The sequence below is a fragment of the Rissa tridactyla genome, chromosome 1, assembly GCF_028500815.1.
Source record: "Rissa tridactyla isolate bRisTri1 chromosome 1, bRisTri1.patW.cur.20221130, whole genome shotgun sequence".
In the NCBI taxonomy this organism is placed as follows: domain Eukaryota; kingdom Metazoa; phylum Chordata; class Aves; order Charadriiformes; family Laridae; genus Rissa; species Rissa tridactyla.
The window spans coordinates 144,583,984-144,604,810 of NC_071466.1; the positions used below are offsets into that span (position 1 = coordinate 144,583,984).

Genomic DNA, 20,827 nt, shown 5'->3' on the forward strand with positions numbered 1-20,827 from the left:
AAATTGTGCTTTTTCTGGCACAGAATACGCTGCTAAGGCTGTTGTTGTGAAGTGGCAGGGCAGTAGTGTGTCCTTAAACGTGATTTTCCTGAATAATTTTTTGAAACAGGCAGATTATTTACAGGATGCTTCCTGAAAGGAAGCTGAATTTATGTTTAGGAAGTTCTGTGATAAGATGAACAATTTATATTTTTGAATTTTATTGTTTATTTAACTTTTAAAATATTGTGAGAAATACATTTGATTTGTTACTTAGATTTTCTGCTGTGGATTGAATAAATGCTTATTAATTTTAGTGAAGGAAAATGTGGTCCTGTGAGTTTTGATTGGAACTGAATCTTAATTCCACATGCCTCTGCAGAGGAAAACGATTGGAAACGGTGAAGGGGAGTAGCAGAATTTTTAAAGACTAGAATCTAAAGTGCTTTATCAAATTCCAGATTCAAATTCTCGATAAAACAGTGTTATGAAACAGCAGGTCCCTGGAGAAACCCACCTGCATGTCCTGATTGTGTAAGCAGATCCATGTATGCTCTTGTATCCATGTGAAGGCTGCTTACTTGATGATACTGTGCATCCTCTTAAAAGTTCCTCACTGGGAATGCAGGACTCTGCAAGCACGAGACAGCTTGCAAGTGTAGGGCCAAGGTAACCCACAGTGTTTTAAACGTCCTTTCTCACAGCAGATAAATGTGTGCCTTCCCAATGTTTGGTTTTTTTTTTTTTTTTTTTGAGGTCTTTTTCCAGGGCTAATTTAAGTGTCTCACAGTCCGTTGATTTGGGTGAATTTTGGATTATGCCCTAGGGTACTGGCTGCGAAAATCTGACAGCTGCAGAAAAACAAACTCTTTCTGATTCAGGGTTAGTGGACTGTAATGAAAGAAAACAAGAATTTGACATGTAACATCAATGTACGTGCTGTAACAAAAGGGACTTTTAACAGGATTTAAATGAAGTGGGATCTAATTCACATAGGCCATAATTTAGTGCAAGAGAAGAAATCCTCTTACTTGAAGGAAAATGTAGAGCTTTCTTCTCTTGGTTATGCTTAGTAACTGAATAGTAGAGTTTCTAAGGTATTTTTTGAATTAAGTTGGAGAAATATGTAAGCTTCTATATCTACAATGTGACAGGTATGTCTCTGCATTTATATACGCTGACGCATGTCAAACGCATGTTTTAGTAAGTGTAATAACTTTTTTTTTTTCTAGGTTAGTGGATGACCGATGTGTGGTTCAGCCAGAGGCAGGTGACCTTGCTAATCCTCCAAAGAAGTTCAGAGGTCAGTAACTGGCGATAATTTTTTTTTTTTCTTAAATGACTGATTGATGCATGTTCTAACTCCTTGGGCACTTTGCCTTACCAGACGTGTCACTTCTCAGATGCCTTCATGGTTTGTAAACACGTTGCCAAAGTTTCAAACTGGGATGTGAATGACAGATTTTTGAGAACAAAATACCGAATCAGCAAAGGTATGACGGGTAGGTGGAAAATGTGGGGACAGGGACTAATTTTCTTGTAGTCCAAGAGCTGGTTGCTGTGTTCTGTACACCAAAGGCTTATCCCCTGCTGCGTGACCAACTCATTGCTCCAGTCCGCCTCTTACTGTAAATGGGAAACAAGCTTGTGAGGTTCGAAACTACTTGAGCTGCTGGTTTGTTCATTTATTTAAAAGTTAACACAACATTTTAAGGACTACCCCCAAATATTTTGTCAGCTGTTTGTTTTGCTTTTGCTTAAAACCATATCTGATTTTTCTCAACTTTCTTAAGACATGGCCTTGTAGATTTGGATAATTCTGCTGTTTTACTTATTGGAAAAAATAACAGTGCACTGACAACAGGCAGTTTCTACTTCTTGAATGCTAAAAAATACTACTGCGGTATCAGAAGTTCTGTGTGTTTATATGCAGGGAAGGAAATAAAGTCTTGTCCGTGCTTGATTTAAGCCATTGGCTCTCGCTGTGCCAAAGCAGAGCCTTACTAGCCTGTTCCAGACCTCTTTTGGCTTAAATGGGCTTGGATTCACACCTGTTACAAGATAAAGACAGTCATGGCTTGCCTGGTTTACAGCAAGGGAAACATGTTTCATAGCTGCTTTAATCTATCTCAAAGGGTTGCACTGACATTCACATTTAATACACAGCTTCCAGGTTGCACAAAATTTCAGATGGGCATTCTTTGTACAGTATTTGTGTCACTTCACCATCCTGATATGTTCCCAAAGTAGAGCATATCCAGGTTTCTAGATGAGACAGGTGTCACTGGAAGAGATTTGCACGTGGTAGTATAATTGCAGAATATATCCAAATGCCTACAATCAAGGAGCTGAACAGAGGTTAAAAAGACAACCTTCATTTTTTTTCATTGTCTAACATTTGAGGGCTTGATTTTATAACTTCAGTACAGTAGAGCTCTTTTATTGCAGTTTTGTGGTGTTCTTTCGTATCTTGAAAAGGCAAAGAAGGAAAAAGTTGATAGTGTTCTGTGTTGAGTTTTTCAAAGAAAAAAAAGTGATTTCAACAGCATCAAGAAGGTCTGGGGACTTTGACTGAACTCTCATTTTCATTGAACTCTCAGCGCTAATACAGCGCTAATAATTCTCACACAGGAGAATGGCTGCAGAAAAGATAAAGCCGTCATTTGGTTGTTTTTTCCTTCATCTTACAAGTAAAATTGTGACAAAGTGTGGGAATAGCAGAGGTTTGGCTGAGAACACAGCAGAAAGTTTCTGTCTGATTGGGATTTAGTGCCTGGTACCACAGAGGTGTCTGTATTATGAGAGCAACCCAAAGTACATCTTTGCCGTGCTTTGCTAAATTTCTTAGCTCTGCTCAAGAGCACTGAGGCAAAAGAGTTGCTAAATGCTGTTCTTATAACCAAGAAACGTAAGCAAAATGCAGATTTTTTTCCCCAAAGAATCTTCTGGGAGATAGCATTCAATTAAAACAGCAGAGTTAATGAAACAAACAAAAACTGCTCTAAGTAGGTTCTTGACATAAAAATAAGACTTAGGCAAGAATGATTAATTGACTGATTAGACATAAGCAACTAAAAATATCATCTAACAGCAGGAAGAGCAGGGCCTCTTTAGTAGTAGGAACTGCTGCCTGTATGGTTTATGATGTTTTTATCACTGATAGCTGAACTGGCGTTGATTTGCGGTTAGAGCACGACCTGAGACTCAAAGACATACGAGAAAGGCATGTTTCTAACAAGATGTTTAGATTCCAAGGACTGACACTGAAAATTAACATCGGAGGACTATGTTTGCTCTTTTTTGGTAATATTTTACCAACCCTTTTCCCAACAGGCAAAAAAAAAAAGAAAAGGATTGTGTTTTCTAACTACTTGTATCCCTCCTACAGAGTTCAGTCAGAGATCAAATTTAGATACTGAGCTGTTGGCCTGAACTGAAAACCTACGTAAAGAGGTGTCTCAAAATAGCAGTTTCGTTTTTGTTATGTGTTTACTTTCTTGTTTTTGAGTGGGTGGTAGCTATTCTGGTTGTTTCAGAACATCCTACAAAACGGAGTATTGTTAAGCTAAGGAAAGCTGTGGTTGCTTTCATTTTGTCTCCGCAGTGGAGAAGCTGTGGTCCAGATTTCCCCTTCGGCCACACGGAAATGAACCTGGAGTGGCTCTGTGTTTGTCAATGTGCATATCCAGATTTGCATCAGTGCAAAAGAGGGCAGACTTTGGTCCCCAATGTGTTTCCTGAAGTCTCTTGAGAAAAAAAAAAACAAAACCCACAAAACCAAAAAAAAGTGTTTATTATTTTGCAGTTGAATTTTAGGGGCTGATCAAGCCAGGTGCTTTTTGTCCTAATTCTAACTGAAGCTAGTGAGAGCTAAAGCACTTAAGTGTCATGATGGAAATGCTTACCCTCCTGCAGGGCCAGGTTCACAGACATTAGGAAGAACAGCGTGTGCCAGAAGTCCTGTACCTCTAACGTAAAGACACATCATGAGCAACAGAACTCTTAAGTCAGAGTTTAGACTGTGACCTTAAACACACTTCAGCTTGATGCTGTTATCTCCAGTGGGAAACACTTTCAGCTTACAAGGTGTAAAATAGCACAGATAAGACCTGCTTGTTGATCAAATTTAGCAACTCTCAAAAGGGAGCATGTCTTTCCTCTCTTTTAAATGTAAAGTGACCTAAGTTCTTACACCGATTTAAACTTTCCTACATTTTACGCGCTTTTTCTTGAGGCATCTACAATGAAAGTCATGTTTGAGTTCCTAGATACCCTCCTCTTGCCTTTCTCTCCATTTTCAGTCTTTTTTGACATTGTTCTTTCCTCTTCTCTCCCTTCTGTTACATTCCTCTGTGCTGTCTCCTTTTGTCCTCCTACTCTTTCTGCCTTTTTCCTTGTCTTCTCCTACATTTTTTTGGCTGGCCCTTGTGTTTTCTTCTTGTTTCTCTCAGTTCCATAATTGCTTTAGTTTTCGTCTCAGAATCCTGATCACTTTTTGTTGTCCTCCTTAGGACTCTTCATTGCCCCACTCCTTGCTCCCTCACATTCCTCCCTTTCCATTCTCACTTCAGCTCTTTTCCACCTTACTGTATTTTTTTCAAGACACATAGATTACACACTGTGATTTAATAGCCGTATCCCTTCCACTTAAACCAGCAGGCTGACAAGTGGGTAAGTAAAGCCATGTGATAATTCTTCTAGCTCTGCAAATCATGGAAATCTTCTATGATGGGCAAAAGTTGATTTCTAACACTTTAAAAAAAAGGGGGGGGGGAGGGGCAGGGAGGGAAAGCCTCTGACAAATATTGTCCTAAGCCATCTTTATCCAACATCAAGAAACATTTAAAAGGCACAATATGAGTTATTTTCCTTTTCAGACTTCCTGAGTGTAGTTGCTTTTTGCTCAGAGGATGCGCCGTGTGTGGTTGTTGCACCCACTGTTGCCTTCTGAAGACTGGCATTTGGTGCACCTTCCCAGGCTCAGGAAGGCGGTCAGTTCTGAGGGCATTCTCTGTGGATCATCTCCCACACTGTGGGGATTGCTGCTTTCCGTCTTTTGATTGTTCTGATTAATAAACGTCTCCCCCCCCCCCCCCAATAATTAATTGATATGTGCCTCGGCACTGATAATTTGTTGTATTTTCTCACTTTCTAATAAGCCAAGGTGTAGTGTAGGAGGTTAAGTCGGCGTGTGACCAGGGAGAGCTTCTCCTTTTTTTTTTTTTTTTCCATTTTGTAAAGAAAACTTGAAGTGATTTTTATTGTTTTAAAAAATGTGTGTGGGGGCGGGGGTGGGCAATGTTTCTCATTTCCTCCATCTTCACTTCGTGCACAAGTAATTGAAATTTTGCCAGGAAGATTTTGTGGGCATGAGAAAATTCATGAAACTGCAGAAGTTGAATGCATGAAAGTTTAGTAAGTGAAACCGGCTGATACTTTGAAGCTATTTGCTTTAAAGCTAATTGTTTACCTTTGATAGTGCCTACTTAATTAGTGTCCTCAGGAAGAGAAGCATTTATGTAAAAATCCGTAAAGTAATAAGTTAGGAAACAGGACTATCTGAGAATGTCTGGAGAAGTTTGAAGGTCTGTGGGTCATGAGTGGGTTGCTAGACTGACCTCCAGGAGGGCTGAGCTTTTGATCTAATGTGTGTGCGCTGGAAAGTTGCTTTATAATCTTATGCCTCAGTTTCTCTTCTTTCCTGTTTATTTAAACTATAGCTTCTTTAGGGCAGGCACTGCTTTTTTCGTTCCCCCATGTTTAGGTCCACGAAGCTTGAATTTATATAGTATCCTATTGCTATTCTAATGAAAGTAACTAGAAAAAAAAAAAACAACAAAGAGAAAAAAATGAGAGGACCTATTTTTAATGTATCTGTAATGTTAATAAATAGGGAAAAGCTTGTCTGGCAATAAAGAATATGAATTTTTTTTAGTCTATAAATTGAGAAAAATACAATTGAAATAATACTGATTTTAAAAAAGTTCTTGGTAGTTCAACTTCTAAAGCACTAGACTGGAAGTCAGGAGAGCTGTGCTGTGCGGCATGGCTACAGATGGAGCTGTGTGGTGGCTGAGGTTATCCAGCGCCTGCTTGACATTTCCTTTTCTTTGAGAGCTATCATTAGGAAAAAAAATCCCCCACTTTTGGGAAGCAGACCCACACAGCAGTGCCAGCACATCCGTGTACATCTTAGGTTTCTCTACAGCGTGGTAGCGCTGTGCTTTGAGACTCTGCATGAGGATGGGAAGCAGTGTGTTTATTCAAGTAGCAGGATGTGTGGGGAGTAACTGAGAAATGAAGACTGGTCCTATAAAAAGAAGGTATTGTTACTTCAGAGAAATAAGTGTTTCATGAAATCTTCTGAGAAGGCACGTTAATTATAGACTGTTGCAGGAAAATAATAGCAGACTTTTTGTTTCATGAGCCAAAATCCCAATACTCAAAGTAAAATCTCCTACAACATACAGTATGATTTAACAGTACGCAGCGTTTTGTAATTGTGGGGTTTTTTTGCCCCCTTCTTGGTGCCCAGGATATTGTAAAAGTTACCTGGGAGTTACGTACTCTGGGTTGTATGGTATAGTTCTCATTGTAAATGTTCCCCTTTGAAATGAAAGTAAACATCTTTGCAAGGTAGCTGGGTTCGCTTTGATAAAGATTTTTAACACTTTCTCCTAGGAACAGCAACTCAGGGCTGTGATTAGGGAGCAAATCGGTGAGGACTTTGGGTCAGTGCCAAGGAAACTTCTACCACCGGCGGCGTTTTTGTATGAATAAGCTTTGCTGCTAGGAATAGTAGAGGAAGGTCAACTGCTATGAAGGGAAGAGGCAATGCAAGGAAAAGCTTGGTGTAATGATGGCCAATATATGAGAGGCCACATGGCATGCTTGCAGGACTAAGAGTATTGAGGCTTAGTTCATGGCTTGAGAGCCAACACTGTCGCAAACCACTGGCTTTAGGGGCGCAGGCAGGCAGAGGAACGTGTGGCACAGTCTTACTCAAGTGGTTTTGGCAGCTAACATCAGGTAGCTGTGCTTAGCTGGGCCTGATTGTAGTTGAGGGTGCTGCCTGTTCTGTTTTAAGCAATGGGAGTTCATTTTTACTTAGGGAAGGCAAGGCCAGTCTTCATGCTAGGTTTCCCTTCCCTCTCCTGTTGTGTTACAAGAGGTGTTCCTGCTGTAACATGGGTTCGGTAATTCCCCACAGACTGTGAAGAGATGGGTATGTTGGAGGATATGTGGAGAATATATCTCAGAGGAGTTGAATCTCCTCCTCTTCCTCCCTGTGGTGAAAGCGTAGTTCCATTGGATTGACAGTGTTGAGAATAGGATCTGCCTTGGTGTCTAGCAGCTTCCTCAGACAGGTTGTGAGTTTGATACTTGAATTTCCACTCATAAGGAAACTTTTCTCATGACATGTGTCATAGACAGGGACTTTCCACATGTGCCGTCCTGGACTGGAGAGCTGCAACAAGTCCTAGGTAGTTAGCAACCGCAGATGTTAAACTTGCTCTGGGAATTAGATAGTGAGTAGGACAGCACCATAAAATAGAAACAGTCTGCTGCTGACCTGACTCAGTGGTTAAAACCCACAATGTGACTTCGGGATAGTCCCTGCTGACATTTTTGTGACAGTAATGGCTGAGTGACGAGATTGCACTGTATTTAAAAATGACATGCGAGGTTGGTAAATTCAACAGGGTCACCTGCACATTGATCCAGTGTGTAACTGGAATGTGTACTCAGTGTTGATATTGCAGTTGCTATTTCATATTGCAGCACCTTGGGTATCAGAGATAAGAGTGACTACACAGTGCTGTTGGAAAGGGACTCTCTTTGGAGAAGGCAGCAGGAGACCTGAGGGTAGAGAGAACTGTTTTCAAATTATTCTGTTCTATGATGTGTGTGCTGTTAACTGTGTTGAGTATGGTGGTAGATAAGTGCTTCATGTTGCTCACATGGAGCTAGCATGTTTGTTCTCCTCTTTTTCTCTCTTTGCTCTCTTTTTGTGAGGAGCACTGTCTGTGCCACACTCCATGCAACGTGGCTTTCCAGTTGTGTTGCAGAATCTCTTCTTTGTGGGAAGTTGCCTGACGACCAGCAGAGAAGTGACATTGCTGATTCTGGCCAAACTGGGTTGTCAGCACCTGCAAGATATGCTTGTGGGATCAGAAGAGGAACTTTTTTATTTTTAATCCAGCTCTGGGCCAAAACCTCTTCTAAGTAGGACGCATTGCTGCTATTACCTGGCTCTAGCTTGTGCCGCAGTTAGGTGGCTGGGAATTGGGTAGTTGCTTCCCTCCTGTCTCTACCTTCCTGACACCCTGACATGGAACAGGGAGGAAATTCTTCAGAGGTAATTCTCCTCTGCGGGTGGATTATCCTCAGAGAGTGCTTGGCCATCTGTGACAATTAAATATGGGGGACAGACCTTCCTTTGACACCTATAAATTGCAACCCATGTTGGGGAAGAGTTTCACAGTATCACACGCATGCAGTGCTGTATGTTCTCACTAGTCTCACAGCAAAACTCTGATTGCTAATTAATACTTTCCCGTCCCTTCATCTTTCACACGTGGGGTGTGAAAGGACAATTACCAACATTTGCTAAGTAAAACATCTTTCAAGCCTAGCTTTTAGAGCAGCTGATGATTGGGAGCATGCAAGACTGCTCTTGCTCCCAACTAGGTATCGTTTGTCCCTCTAAAAGCAGTTGGATTTGGATGAATCGTGAGCCTCTATTTCCACTCTATAGGACTGTCACTGGCCCCAAAAAACCCAAAAAGTCTTGAGTCAGGCAATTTCACAAAATTTAGTTTATTGCCAATTTACATTAACTTTCAATTATTAATTTGGGTATTGGGAAATAAAGATGAACAATTGAACAAGCAGTTAGAGAAGCACCCCTTGGCTTCCCTCCGGACGTATCTCTCTCCCTTCCTGATCCCCAGCCCCCTCGCTGCATGTGGGGAAGGTGATGGGCAGGGGATGGGGGTCGGTACATTGCAACTAGCTTTCCTTTGCTGCTGCTCCTCTCATACGTGGTGGCTTCCCCGTCAGCTGCATTCCCTTCAGGATGTACCTCCTCCGCTGTCCTCGTTTGCCCAGCCACCCTGCTCGGGCAATTCCCCTTGGGTGGCCTTCCATCCCTCCTTACACATTTTTCGCCTTGTCCGTTCGGCAGTGGTGGTGTTCAGTTTGTGTCACTTTGTTGTTTTTACTGTTAGGTTTTTTTTAATCAATCTTAGGAAGGCGCGTGTTAGACCCAAACACCGCATTAACCTACTCCGTAGCTTGCAGCGGGATGCCCGTGCAATGCCTCGCGTCAGCAATGCCAGAGGCAGCAGGGCAGCGAGATGTATGGCGTACAGAAAGCAGGACTGTTTCTTCAAGGTTTCACGAGCCTTACTAACAGTGCATCCGTAATGTTGTGCAGCAGCAAAGAGCACTAATAAAGCAGCAGGCAGTTTTGCCTATGGCAGGCTCACAGCCTGGGACTCTTAACAGTGGTTGCACCGGGTGGGCATGTCTGTGGCATCAAAGGCTTTAGGTTCAACTCGGATTTCTGCCACCGTGTTTGTGGTATCAGTGCCATCAAGCTGGTTTTGGTGACTATGTTTAAACGCGGGTATCTAGGCATTTCTGGAAGAAGAAAATGAACCAAAGCATACTTACAAATGAAGGAAGTGTCTTTCAACGTTACTTATGAGTATTTCTTTCAATTTTCTACAGACTGCCTTTTCAAGGTGTGTCCTATGAACCGATATTCAGCCCAGAAGCAGTACTGGAAAGCCAAGCAAGCCAAACAAGGAAATCATACAGAAGCAGCACTGCTGAAGAAACTTCAAGTAAGAGACATCTGTATTTGTAATCTTATCTCAATCTGCAGGCTGTAGTATTACAATAGAATGAGAAAGAATAGTAACAAGTGCCTTGGCAACCGCCGGGATGGGTGTTATTATGCCACTGTAGCAACTTCATATTCTCCTTAGCTCCCCTACCTTCTGACTGGCATTTCTTGCCCCTGCCCTGGTTTTCATCTTACTTTGGACTGGCGGTTGTGCCTTTGCTATAAGCAGAATACTGCTTTCAGAAGTTTTATAAAGTAAAAATGGAGTTGTTAAAATCAGGAGTGGGCCCTGGTTTAAATCATGCTATTCTTTTAGAAGTCCTTTCCAGGAGTTCGGCAGAGGGGTGGACAAAGAGACGTTTTCAGCACTGTAGTCTGGAACTTCCTCAGAATTGCAGTTGTCTTTCAGTCTACGTGGTTCTTCTCTGAACCATCGGGCAGGCTCTATTTTGCATCAAAAACGGTGTGGATGCCGCAACTCCTCTGTCTCTGAAAAAGAGCTGGCCTGGTGGTATAATTGAAGGCATAAGACTAGGTGAAAGCAAGGTCGTATCAAACCTGGTTGGCAGTTTCATGTGCAGTGGAGAGGCTGCCAGTGCTTCCAGTTGAAGACAGCAAGGAAGGCACATGGTGCGTGGCTAGGGCTAGCTACAGAACAATTGGAGCTAGGAGCTGAGAGTTTGTTCTGTGTCTGTGTTTAACCCTGGCTCTTGTGCTTAGCCTTGATTTTGCAATGTGTGACCGACTAGTTTTGTTTTGTTATATATAAAGTCAATGTATTTGTATGCAATTAAAAACTCAACAAGTAAAAGGAATGGTGACAGGGAGAAGCTAATCATAGGCCCTTCTTTTTCCTCCTTCAGGATGAAATAAAGTGCCTGGAATTACTTTATGTGCTTGAATTTTTTTAAAATAGCATGCAAGTCAGGTGTGATCCATAAACTGTGAATGAGTGTCTATTCTGGGTAATAAAAAACCAGAACGATGACACAGGATCTGGGTGACAATAGTGCAGAAAACCATGCTGCAGCAGCATTCGGCTGCTAATATTTTCAATACAGTAATGCTTGTAAGTCGGAGGAAACGTTTTAAGTGTGGTATCATTTCCTTTTCACACTATCTGTTCCAGTAGCTGAATATAGGTACTGATTTTGTAGAGTTTAAAGAAATAATCATTCTCTTGCAGCATGCAGCAGAACTGGAACAAAAGCAGAACGAAAGCGAGAACAGAAAGCTGTTGGGCGAAATCGTAAAATATAGCAATGTCATACAGGTAAACCTCTTGAAATACATCTGCCCTCTCTCAGAGCTGGAAAGGAAACAGTTGTTTCATTTCAAGGTTATGGTGAAAATGAAACTAACCACTGTAATCTGGATTGTCAAGGGTCAGGTAAACAGAACTTGGCGAAGTTTACAATGTCGTGTTTCTCTGTCTAATTCAAAGCCTACCAGAAGTGCTGGATATTCATGTTTAAGTAATATGTCATAATATAAATTTTATGTGTAATTTTTTGTTGCTGCAGTTTAGTATATGAATGTAAATACATATCTTTTATTTTCAAGATTTATTTCAAAATCATACTTTAGAGGTGCTGTGCAGCACCTCTTAAATCACTGCAGTAATTTGTAGTTCATGACATATAAACGAGACAGAAGTTATGTTCTTAAGTGCAGTACGACTTTCCTGTAACGGATTAAATTCCTGAAGGTAACGCTATTAATGCACCCTTGCCCTACCTGCTGTAAAATTAATTGTTGACATGTTTCTGTCAATCTGAGGTATACCATCTGTTTTCTCTAGCTGCACTGTAGTTTGATAACTCTCTTCTAGTTTTATTTTGTCTTTATGTATGTTATGAAAAATCACTACAGTGTGAAAGACAGTATCTCCTCTTTGACTGAAGGGAAGAAAAGCAAAAGTTATACTATTTTTTTTAAATTATCATTTGTCCACAGCTACTGCACATAAAAAGTAACAAGTACCTCACAGTCAATAAAAGATTGCCGGCTCTGCTGGAGAAGAATGCTATGCGGGTGTCCCTGGATGCTGCAGGGAATGAGGGATCCTGGTTTTATATCCAGCCGTTCTGGAAACTGAGGAGTGAAGGTGACAATGTAAGTGGAAATACTGAACGTGCAAGAGGGAGAAAGCAGAAAGTTTCCAGAAAAGACATGATTTCTTTGCTACTGGCATAAATCATAATGGGTTACACTCAGAAAAAAAAATATTTTTTAACAGTGCTTGGGACTATTAGCTTTTATGTGTAACTAGAAAGTGTTACCAAATTATATGGTCTGGAATCTGAAACGTTGACACATTCATAGAATCATAGAATGTTTAGAGTTGGAAGGGACCTTAAAGATCATCTAGTTCCAACCCCCCTGCCCTGGGCAGGGACACCTCCCACTAGACCAGGCTGCTCAAAGACTCATCCAGCCTGGCCTTGAACACTTCCAGGGACGGGGCATCCACAGCTTCTCTGGGCAACCTGTTCCAGTGTCTCACCACCCTCACAGTGAAGAATTTCTTCCTGATATCTAGTCTAAATCTCCCCTCTTCCAGTTTAAAACTGTTACCCCTCATTCTATCACTACACTCCCTGATAAAGGGTCCCTCCCCATCTTTCCTGTAGGCCCCCTTTAGGTACGGGAAGACCGCTATAGGGTCTCCCCGGAGCCTTCTCTTCTCCAGGCTGAACAACCCCAGCGCTCTCAGCCTGTCTTCATAGGAGAGGTGCTCCAACCCTCTCATCATCTTCGTGGCCTTCCTCTAGATTTGCTCCAACAGATTCACGTCCTTATGTTGAGGGCCCCAGAGCTGGACACGGTACTCCAGGTGGGGTCTCCTGAGAGTGGAGTAGAGGGGCAGAATCACCTCCTTTGACCTGCTGGCCACGTTTCTTTTGATTCAGCCCAGGATGCAGTTGGCTTTCTGGGCTGCAGGTGCGCATTGCCGGCTCATGTTGAGCTTCTCGTCCACCAGCACCCCAAGTCCTTCTCCTCAGGGCTGCTCTCAAGCCATTCTCTGCCCACCCTGTGTTTGTGCCTGGGATTGCTCCAGCTTATGTGCAGGACCATGCACTCATCTGAGCCTCTGCTGACGTGTGTTGGGGCATCTTTGCTAAGTCCACCTGTTGGGTGCAGATTTACAAAGCTGATAATAAGTCATAGTTTACACTAGAGTAAACATTTTTTTTCAAGTTTTTTTTTTTTAAATATACTGGGCAACAATTTTTTCAAGAGGTAAGCAGACAATGTCTCTAGGAAATGCATCAGGTTTCTTTAAATCTGTATCCTGCCTCAACATGAGAGTGGCATCTGTGATTGGAATTGGGTTGGATAGTCTGGTGGGTCTTTTCTGGGTAGGTTTCAGTAGGAGTCTTGCATATTGGTAAGAGGAAGATTATTTACGGGAACTCTTGGCTGCAAATCTGAGAGTTGTGCCATGAGATCAAAACTCGGCTCTTTGTTCAGTGGGCTGTGGCTTGGTTAAGTGCCCACTGTGGAAAATTCAGATCTGCCTTTGGGAAGGCCACATGATGAACTTGTGTGGTTTTATATTGTAGACCTGTCTGGGAATGTTTGGCCACTCTCCCCTGTGAAGTGATCAGTGAAAGAGCCCTCCCAGGATTGCAGACAGGAATGCCTGTTTTCTTGTATATTTTCTCTCATTAACTTTGTGGTTACCAAGCTCTTGGGATGCTGTCCAGGATGAGTGTGGCTGCTTGCAGCTCCTTTCGGCAGTCTGTTGTGAGGAGGGGATGGACTGCATTCCCAGTGCCTGGTCAGAAGTTCCTGAAGTCGTAGTCTTTCCCTGCTCCATGCAGTGATCAGAAGCTCCCCTTTTCCCCAGGCCTGTTGCAGGGAAAAGCAGCAAACACGAGTAGCCCTCTGGAGCACCTCTGCATGGCTTTTCGGCTGGGGAAGTGTTGTGGATTAACCTGGCATTCCTTTCCCTCTTTGGCAAGAAAAAAAAAAAAGGTGACTTATTGCTTTAAGATTTTGGCTTGATTTCTTATAATAACATCAGTGCAGCATCTTCTTAATTTCTCATGCCCTCTTGCCTGGGAAATAAGTGCATGTCATGCTCTCTGTAGTGAGGACCCAGGGTTCCCAGATTGTGATCTGCAAAACCATCGTGAGCCCTTACAGCGGAGAGCAGCAGAGAATGATCTTAAGTCTTATAACTCATCCTCAGTACTATAGAGTTTTCAATTCAATTTTACACCATTGTGGGCACATAAAAGTTTGGAAGCGGTTTTATTGGTCTGAGAAGTTTCCAGATCATTGCAGTGATTGCTGTAACATCCCACTTTGCGGACGTCTCCTATTTTGTTCCCTGTGGAGCTGTGTTTGACAGGCCCTGAGCTACGAGGGCTGTGTGGGAAACTGTCAGGTTTACTCTGAACTTAATGGCTTCCTTTTGAACCTACCTGCTGCTCATTTTTAGTCACCAGGTGTTGCCTTTCAGGGCCGGGAGCTTCCCATTACGTTTTACAGAGGGAAGAAGTCTCGAGACCCATTTTTTCCCTCCTTTCTACCGGGCCCAAACAGATTTGATGATTTTCTTTGCAAACTTCCAGTGCTAAACATTAGTGCCTGGGTAGCTTTCTTGTGACTGCTCTGGCATGCTTCCACCCCTTCCACAGTTACATCAACTAAGTGGCTGTTGTGAGGGGGACAGGGGTAGCAAGCGATGGGGGAAATCCTTGATTTGCGTCTCACAGACAGAGAAAGGCTCCAGCCTTGCACCCATTCCTTCCCTCTCAGTTACTCCCAGATATGTGCCCATTAGAAGGCTAGTTTCTAGGGGACTCGTTTACAAAGCACCTAATACCATGTAAGCTGGGGCCACTTTACCACTAGGTTAGATTTTAAAGGACTTCTATATATATATTTTTTTACTTTTCTTCTTCTGACCTCTCAGTGGATGGACTTAGCTTGGTGTATTAGGCCCTTGTTCTGTTTGGAAACTTTGGGTTTTTTTAAATTTATTTTCGGTTTCTGTGCTACAATGAGGAAATTCCCTAAGAAAACATATTTTAGGAAGTCTGTAGAACAGTAGATGTGAGTATTGAATTACTGCTTGGATGACTGTGTCAGATAACCCAGACAAGGTAGATCCAAATATACCATATATCCTAAAAGAAAAGAAGATGGTTTAGTCTGGGGGAAGCTGTAACATAGGGAGTCATGTGTGTGACTTTTCTGGTGAGTCATCACAGTTGTTTAGCCTTGTGAAATATTTTAAAGAATTATTTTTCTGAAGGGGAGTTAGCTTAGCTTTATTAGCAACCAATTAGTTACGCAAGTCAATGAAAGTAATGAAAAATTATGGCCGAAAATTTTACATTAATTAGCATAAGTGCAATATTTTATGCAGACTTTTATTAAGCATATACCAGCTCTCCTTCCATGGAAGATGTGACTGATTAAGTCTAGAGTTGGTTCCGGTTCAAAAGAATAGCAAAATGTACACTGATAGCAGGATTAGCTCTGTGTTGATTGCATTTTCAGTTGTCTGCCATTTTAGTGGTTTGAAACTTGATTTTGCAGCACGCTCAGGGAGGTGTTCTCGAACTTGGGGAGTGCCCAGCCATCTGTGGGCAAGTCCTGTTAATCCTCCCCATCTTTGAAGCGTGTCAGCAGTTCCACTGGCAGATCTGGTTATAACATAAGAGCAATAGAGATGCAGAGCCTTTGGGTGCCTGGTAAGCTACTTGGATAGTTAGTCCGAACTGAAATCACTGCCTCTGCATCTTCACAGCTCATATCACCTTTGGTAGTTGCCAGTCTTTGTGATATACTACATCTCTACTCGAGTATTTGCTCCTACTCTTGATTGCAGTATAGATGTAGCTGTCAGGTGGCCTTACTGACTTTATAGGAGTGACAGGATCGCTCTAAGTGATGTCAGCATTGGTCCCCCAGCGAGAAGACACAATGCAGTCAGCTTTGACTGTGGCTCTTCCCACTCTCAATTTACCCTCTTCATCAAGACACGGACAAGTAGGGTTGCATACATTTAGAAATTACCTTGTGCAGTGGAAGGACTCCACTGCATCCAAGACTGAAGGACCTTGTAGGTTTATGTTGAATTCAAAAGGTGAATTTTCATTGGCTTCACTATGAATTTAATCATTCTTTGGAATTTTCTTATCTGGACAAGAAAGGGTAAGAGTTTTGTCAAAGGAATCAGGAATAAAATCCTCAAAAGCTGGGAGTCTGATGCAACTTTAACAAATTCATATCTATATGTAAGGAAGAAGTCCCAGAGACCTATCAAAGTATTACCCGCTTCTGGTTTACAGCATACTGTGGCTGGCCGTGCCCAAGGGTAGTTAGGGAAGAGGAGAAGAAGCTGGTGTCAATTTTAATTTTGCAGAGCAAAACCTTGGGAATACACTGCTCTGGCTTCAATAAGCTCTGTGTAGTACAATTCTGCAGGCAGAAATGTGGGCATACGGACATGGGAGTGCTCTGCCTCCAGTGTTTCGGGCGTGCTGGGACATTATTTGGAGACAGAAATCAACTAGGTAGGGGGCGGGAGGAAGTCAAAAGAGCAGACATGCAGCTTGCCTAAGGCGGCCACGTATAAAAGAACGGGATTCCCTCTTAATTTTGCTTTTTTCTGCATCACTGGTGGAGGGTGTATAGGAAACAAGTGCTGTGAAATTGCCTCTATCCCTTCCTTCCCAACCACCTATGGAGGTCTGAAGCAAGAAGAAAAAGAGGAAAGGAGAAGAACATAGGGTATCTTGTTTCTTCTGCAGCAGATGGCAGAGCTGGCCGGCATTGCGGGCAGGTTACTGACGTGAACTTGGAGCAGGGTAGGAGATTGAGACAGAAACCATGACCCCACATAACAGTTCCTCCTTAGGTGTGCGCCTACAGCTGTGTACGCCTCCTTTCCTTTGGTTACTTCCATGATAGTCGCAGGCTTGCTTCCAAAGATACCTTTGTCCTGCCCGTCCTTTTTTTTTTTCTTTTCTTCTTAAATAAGATGTTCAATGATGTGCTGTTTTACTAATTAAGTTGTTATAGTCCTGGTGTACTTGCAATTATTTTGAAGTCCTGATTCCACTTTGCAGGATGCAAGCCCGATGGCTTTTTGATTATTGAATTGTCTGGTCATAACTTCTATAAATGGGCTGTAAGTAATGTCTGTGTGAAGCATGGCATGCAGGAATGTATTGCATAAGTAATGTATCTTAAAGGCATCTTGTCGTTATTTTGGTTCCATTAGTGAACTTTTTCTCATTAGTTGGATCAAATAATAGGATTTCTATGTGTAGTCTGAGCATGATGACACTGTCTTTTGCAACTGTTTATTTTAGCTGTGTTAGTAAAGAACAGGCAACCTTCTTTTTCACCTCTGCAATAAGTGGGCCAAATTCACCTGCACTGAAGTTACACGAGGCTGAGTTGAGCTCTGCTTTTTCGTAGGAAATGTGCTGATCAATGCAGAAAACTTTTTTTTTTTTTTTAATTTGTGTTCCAAAAGAAAGCATGGCTTGTGCAGCATTTCATATAGCAAAAATCACATGTAGCCACTTTTCTTCATGTATGTGTGTGCTTAAAATTGCTGTGAACAACATAAGCAGATCAGGACCCAGTGTCAACCAATCTATGTGGACTGATTATTTTTTTTTTAAAATTATTTATTGTTTCCCCCCTCCTAGGTATGAATTGAATTTTCCATATGCATGTCTCAAGCATTTTTTAGACATTTTCATGTTTTTGCCACCTATAAATGTAGGTAAAGAATTACAAGGGCATGGGAATTTGCTTGCAGAGAGTCATAGAATCATAGAATTGGTAGGGTTGGAAGGGACCTTAAAGATCATCTAGTTCCAACCCCCCTGCCATGGGCTGGGACATCTCCCACTAGATCAGGTTGCTCAGCTAGGAATTCCTCCTGTAGAGAGAAGGTCTCTCAGCTGATGTACCTGTTGCCTGTCCTGGGTTCCAAACACCATTTATAGTGTAACAAGCAGAGCGGATGGAGTGTGTTTGCTGCTCTCTGAATTTCCAGTGATTTATGTTCCTTTCCAGCCTATAGTCATACAGTTTAAATTGCAGAACTCCTGAGCCTGTCTTCATATTTGCCAGAAGATGGTCCACAGAGTTGGGGAGTCACTGGGCTAAAGAAGTCTTGTCACAGGCAAATTTTTAAGCCTTTTGTGAAATGAAAGACACACTCGTGGGAGAAGATTGGCTGACAGCAAGAGGGGGAAAAGAGTCTTGCTGTCTGACTACAGATTATTTTCTAAGCTTTCTCTGCCTTTTGGCTGGCAGTGTATATGGGATAAAGAGTAGTTAATGTACCTTTTAGATGAACTGAACTGCTCTTGGAATTCATAGGTTCGTATCTATTTCATGATCTTGAATTTCTGCTGAACTGGGTAACATGCTTACTGAGAATGTGAGTATTCATTAGTGTGAAATCTTGAACCCAAGTAATTGCAGAGGCACAGGCAAACTGAGCTGGTGTGTGAATTGTCTGCAAATAAATTCACTGAGTGCCATTCCTAGAGCATGCGTTTGAGTCATTTTCTAAAAATGTAACATTACTTCATTTTATTGGATAATTACATAGGTCTAAATTGCACTTTATTTCTGACTTCCAGGTTGTTGTGGGAGATAAAGTTGTTCTCATGCCAGTCAATGCAGGGCAGCCTCTACACGCCAGCAACATTGAGCTTCTAGATAACCCTGGCTGCAAAGAGGTGAGTTCAGTGGAGGGAGCGGGGGGATAACTGCTGATCTGAGATTATACGTTGTTCTTTACTGGTATCCAGAACCCACCATGAGCCCACCATGGGCTAGATGCCAGTATTAAACATTGGTTCCAGCTTGGCCTCAAAAAACCAAGATGAAATATACTTATTCTTGATACATTTCTGCCTGGCACTGAAAACTTGGTGAGGTTTGTTTGAGTATCTGAAACTCTTCACTGATGTAAGACTAAGTCCTCTTCCAACAGCTCTTTAGGTTGTCTTTGGTAGGCTGTCAACAGAGAGAGTAGCGTTTTGCTCACTCAGTCTTCTTCAGCATCTCATTATTGTTAACACTTTAGAACTTCAGGACCCATGTTAGGAACTGTACAAGTACGTAGCTAAGCCACGTCCCCTGCCACCCTATATGTGGTGTGATCTTTTAGAAGAAGAGAATATCTCAAAAAGAAAATCACAACCCTTAAAACTATAATTGTGTTTTGTTTTGTTTTGTTTTTCCCCAAAGGTAAATGCTGTCAACTGTAACACAAGCTGGAAAATAACTTTGTTCATGAAATTCAGTAGTTATCGAGATGATGTACTGAAAGGAGTAAGTATGATTTTTTAATTGTTTTTTGAATCTGAAAAATCATGCCATATTTGACTGTAAAGAAACACTACATGGTGAATAAAAGAAGAAATTAGGACTTTATGAAGCTGTTGAGGATGCCTCACTACTGCCCTTCAACCGCCAGAGTAATTTTCCTTTGTGTTATTGCCTTAGTAAGTGAAGTTGTATGGATTGTGCTAGCTTACAGCCTCTTGCCCCTCCCAGAGACGGAGAAGGATCCATAAGAAAAGATGAATTTCAAACCGAGAGTGATGTGGGCTCTGTACAGAATAGCTGTGACACTTCAGTTTATGCCAAGGTGCTAAAAGCAGGTATAGCTTAGGGAAGGGAGTGAGGCATGAAAGATGACAATAGCTGTAATAAGACAGTGTAGCTTTAAATACTGAGGGATTGCACAGCTTCCTGCCTCCAGAAGATCACTCCCTGAGATCATTTACATTTTCATTTTAAAGAAATAAATTTCATTTCTCTTCACTTGTACCTTAATAAGTCATCATCAACTGGTTATTTTTCAGTAGGTATAAAGGTACCAGCAGTTTTTGAGGAAGAATTTGAAAGGGAAAATGGCATATCTATGTAGACCCATTTGGGGATAGTGTTTCAAGCTTCGGGGAGAGGCAGAAGGAAGCAAAAATGATGCCAGCAGTAAAAATAGAGAGGGGGCATTGGTTTTGGTTGCAGAGTAGAAGAGATGAGATAATATGATGTTAGAAAAATATATTCACTTTCCCTAAATACTAAGAGAGATTAGAAGTAAAAAACTCACTTAGTGAAGTTAGGTAGACCTAAAAATCACCTTCAGGTTGTTGCCCACTATTAATTGCAGTGCTCTGAAACAAGTTGTCTTTTCACAAATGTGCGTGGGTCTCCTGCAGGACTGAATTATCTCAGTTCATTTCCAGACTCGGTGCTGAGATCGCATGCTCTGCACCTGGCATCTGCTCCCGCAATAAGAAACTAATAAGTGTTTTCTTCGCATCAGCTATGTTGACATCACTGGAGCTAGTACATATATAGAGGATGAGTCTAGTGGCTTTGCCTACCGCTTAATAATGCTTCTTTTTCATGTTACTTTAGGGAGATGTTGTTAGGCTGTTTCATGCAGAGCAAGAGAAGTTTCTGACCTGTGACGAATATGAGAAGAAGCAACATATTTTCCTTCGTACTACATTACGTCAGTCAGCCACTTCTGCAACAAGTTCTAAAGCACTGTGGGAAATAGAGGTATTTTTTTTTTCTTTTTATAAATATTTTAGGACCTCGAGGCCAGGGTTCAGTAAAAATACTTTACCACAACGTGAATCATTCATAGTCTCTTGATATCATCATACACCTCCCCGTAACTATTATTATTTTATGAAGTGGTTTGTGTAGGATGAACGCTTTATTGCTGTGCATGTGTGGAGAGAGGATGTTTTCTTACTATATTTACCTGCACTAAAATGATGAAGAGTCAAATTCAGACGTAAATGGTGCAATTTTATCAGAGTGAATCGAATGACACTCATGTATCCTGAGTTCGGAGTGTTTATATTTGACTTCATGGGCAATATAGAAAATTGAAATTCATGACTGACAAGAAATCTCACAAATGCAATCGAATCTATTCTTCTGCAACAGGGCACACCAACATCTGTTGAAATTTAG

At 41.7% G+C, this 20,827-nt stretch overlaps 1 protein-coding gene across 1 annotated transcript in view; it reads left to right on the forward strand.

The window, feature by feature from the left end:
- The window catches only part of ITPR2 (inositol 1,4,5-trisphosphate receptor type 2), a 263,492-nt gene that overhangs the window by 32,033 nt on the left and 210,632 nt on the right, over positions 1 to 20,827 (forward strand). The window contains exons 2-8 of the mRNA XM_054188393.1: positions 1,212 to 1,282; positions 9,715 to 9,830; positions 11,019 to 11,105; positions 11,789 to 11,947; positions 18,463 to 18,561; positions 19,076 to 19,159; positions 20,258 to 20,404. Coding sequence (XP_054044368.1) covers positions 1,212 to 1,282; positions 9,715 to 9,830; positions 11,019 to 11,105; positions 11,789 to 11,947; positions 18,463 to 18,561; positions 19,076 to 19,159; positions 20,258 to 20,404 — 763 coding nt within the window. The remainder of the gene's footprint in view (positions 1 to 1,211; positions 1,283 to 9,714; positions 9,831 to 11,018; positions 11,106 to 11,788; positions 11,948 to 18,462; positions 18,562 to 19,075; positions 19,160 to 20,257; positions 20,405 to 20,827) is intronic.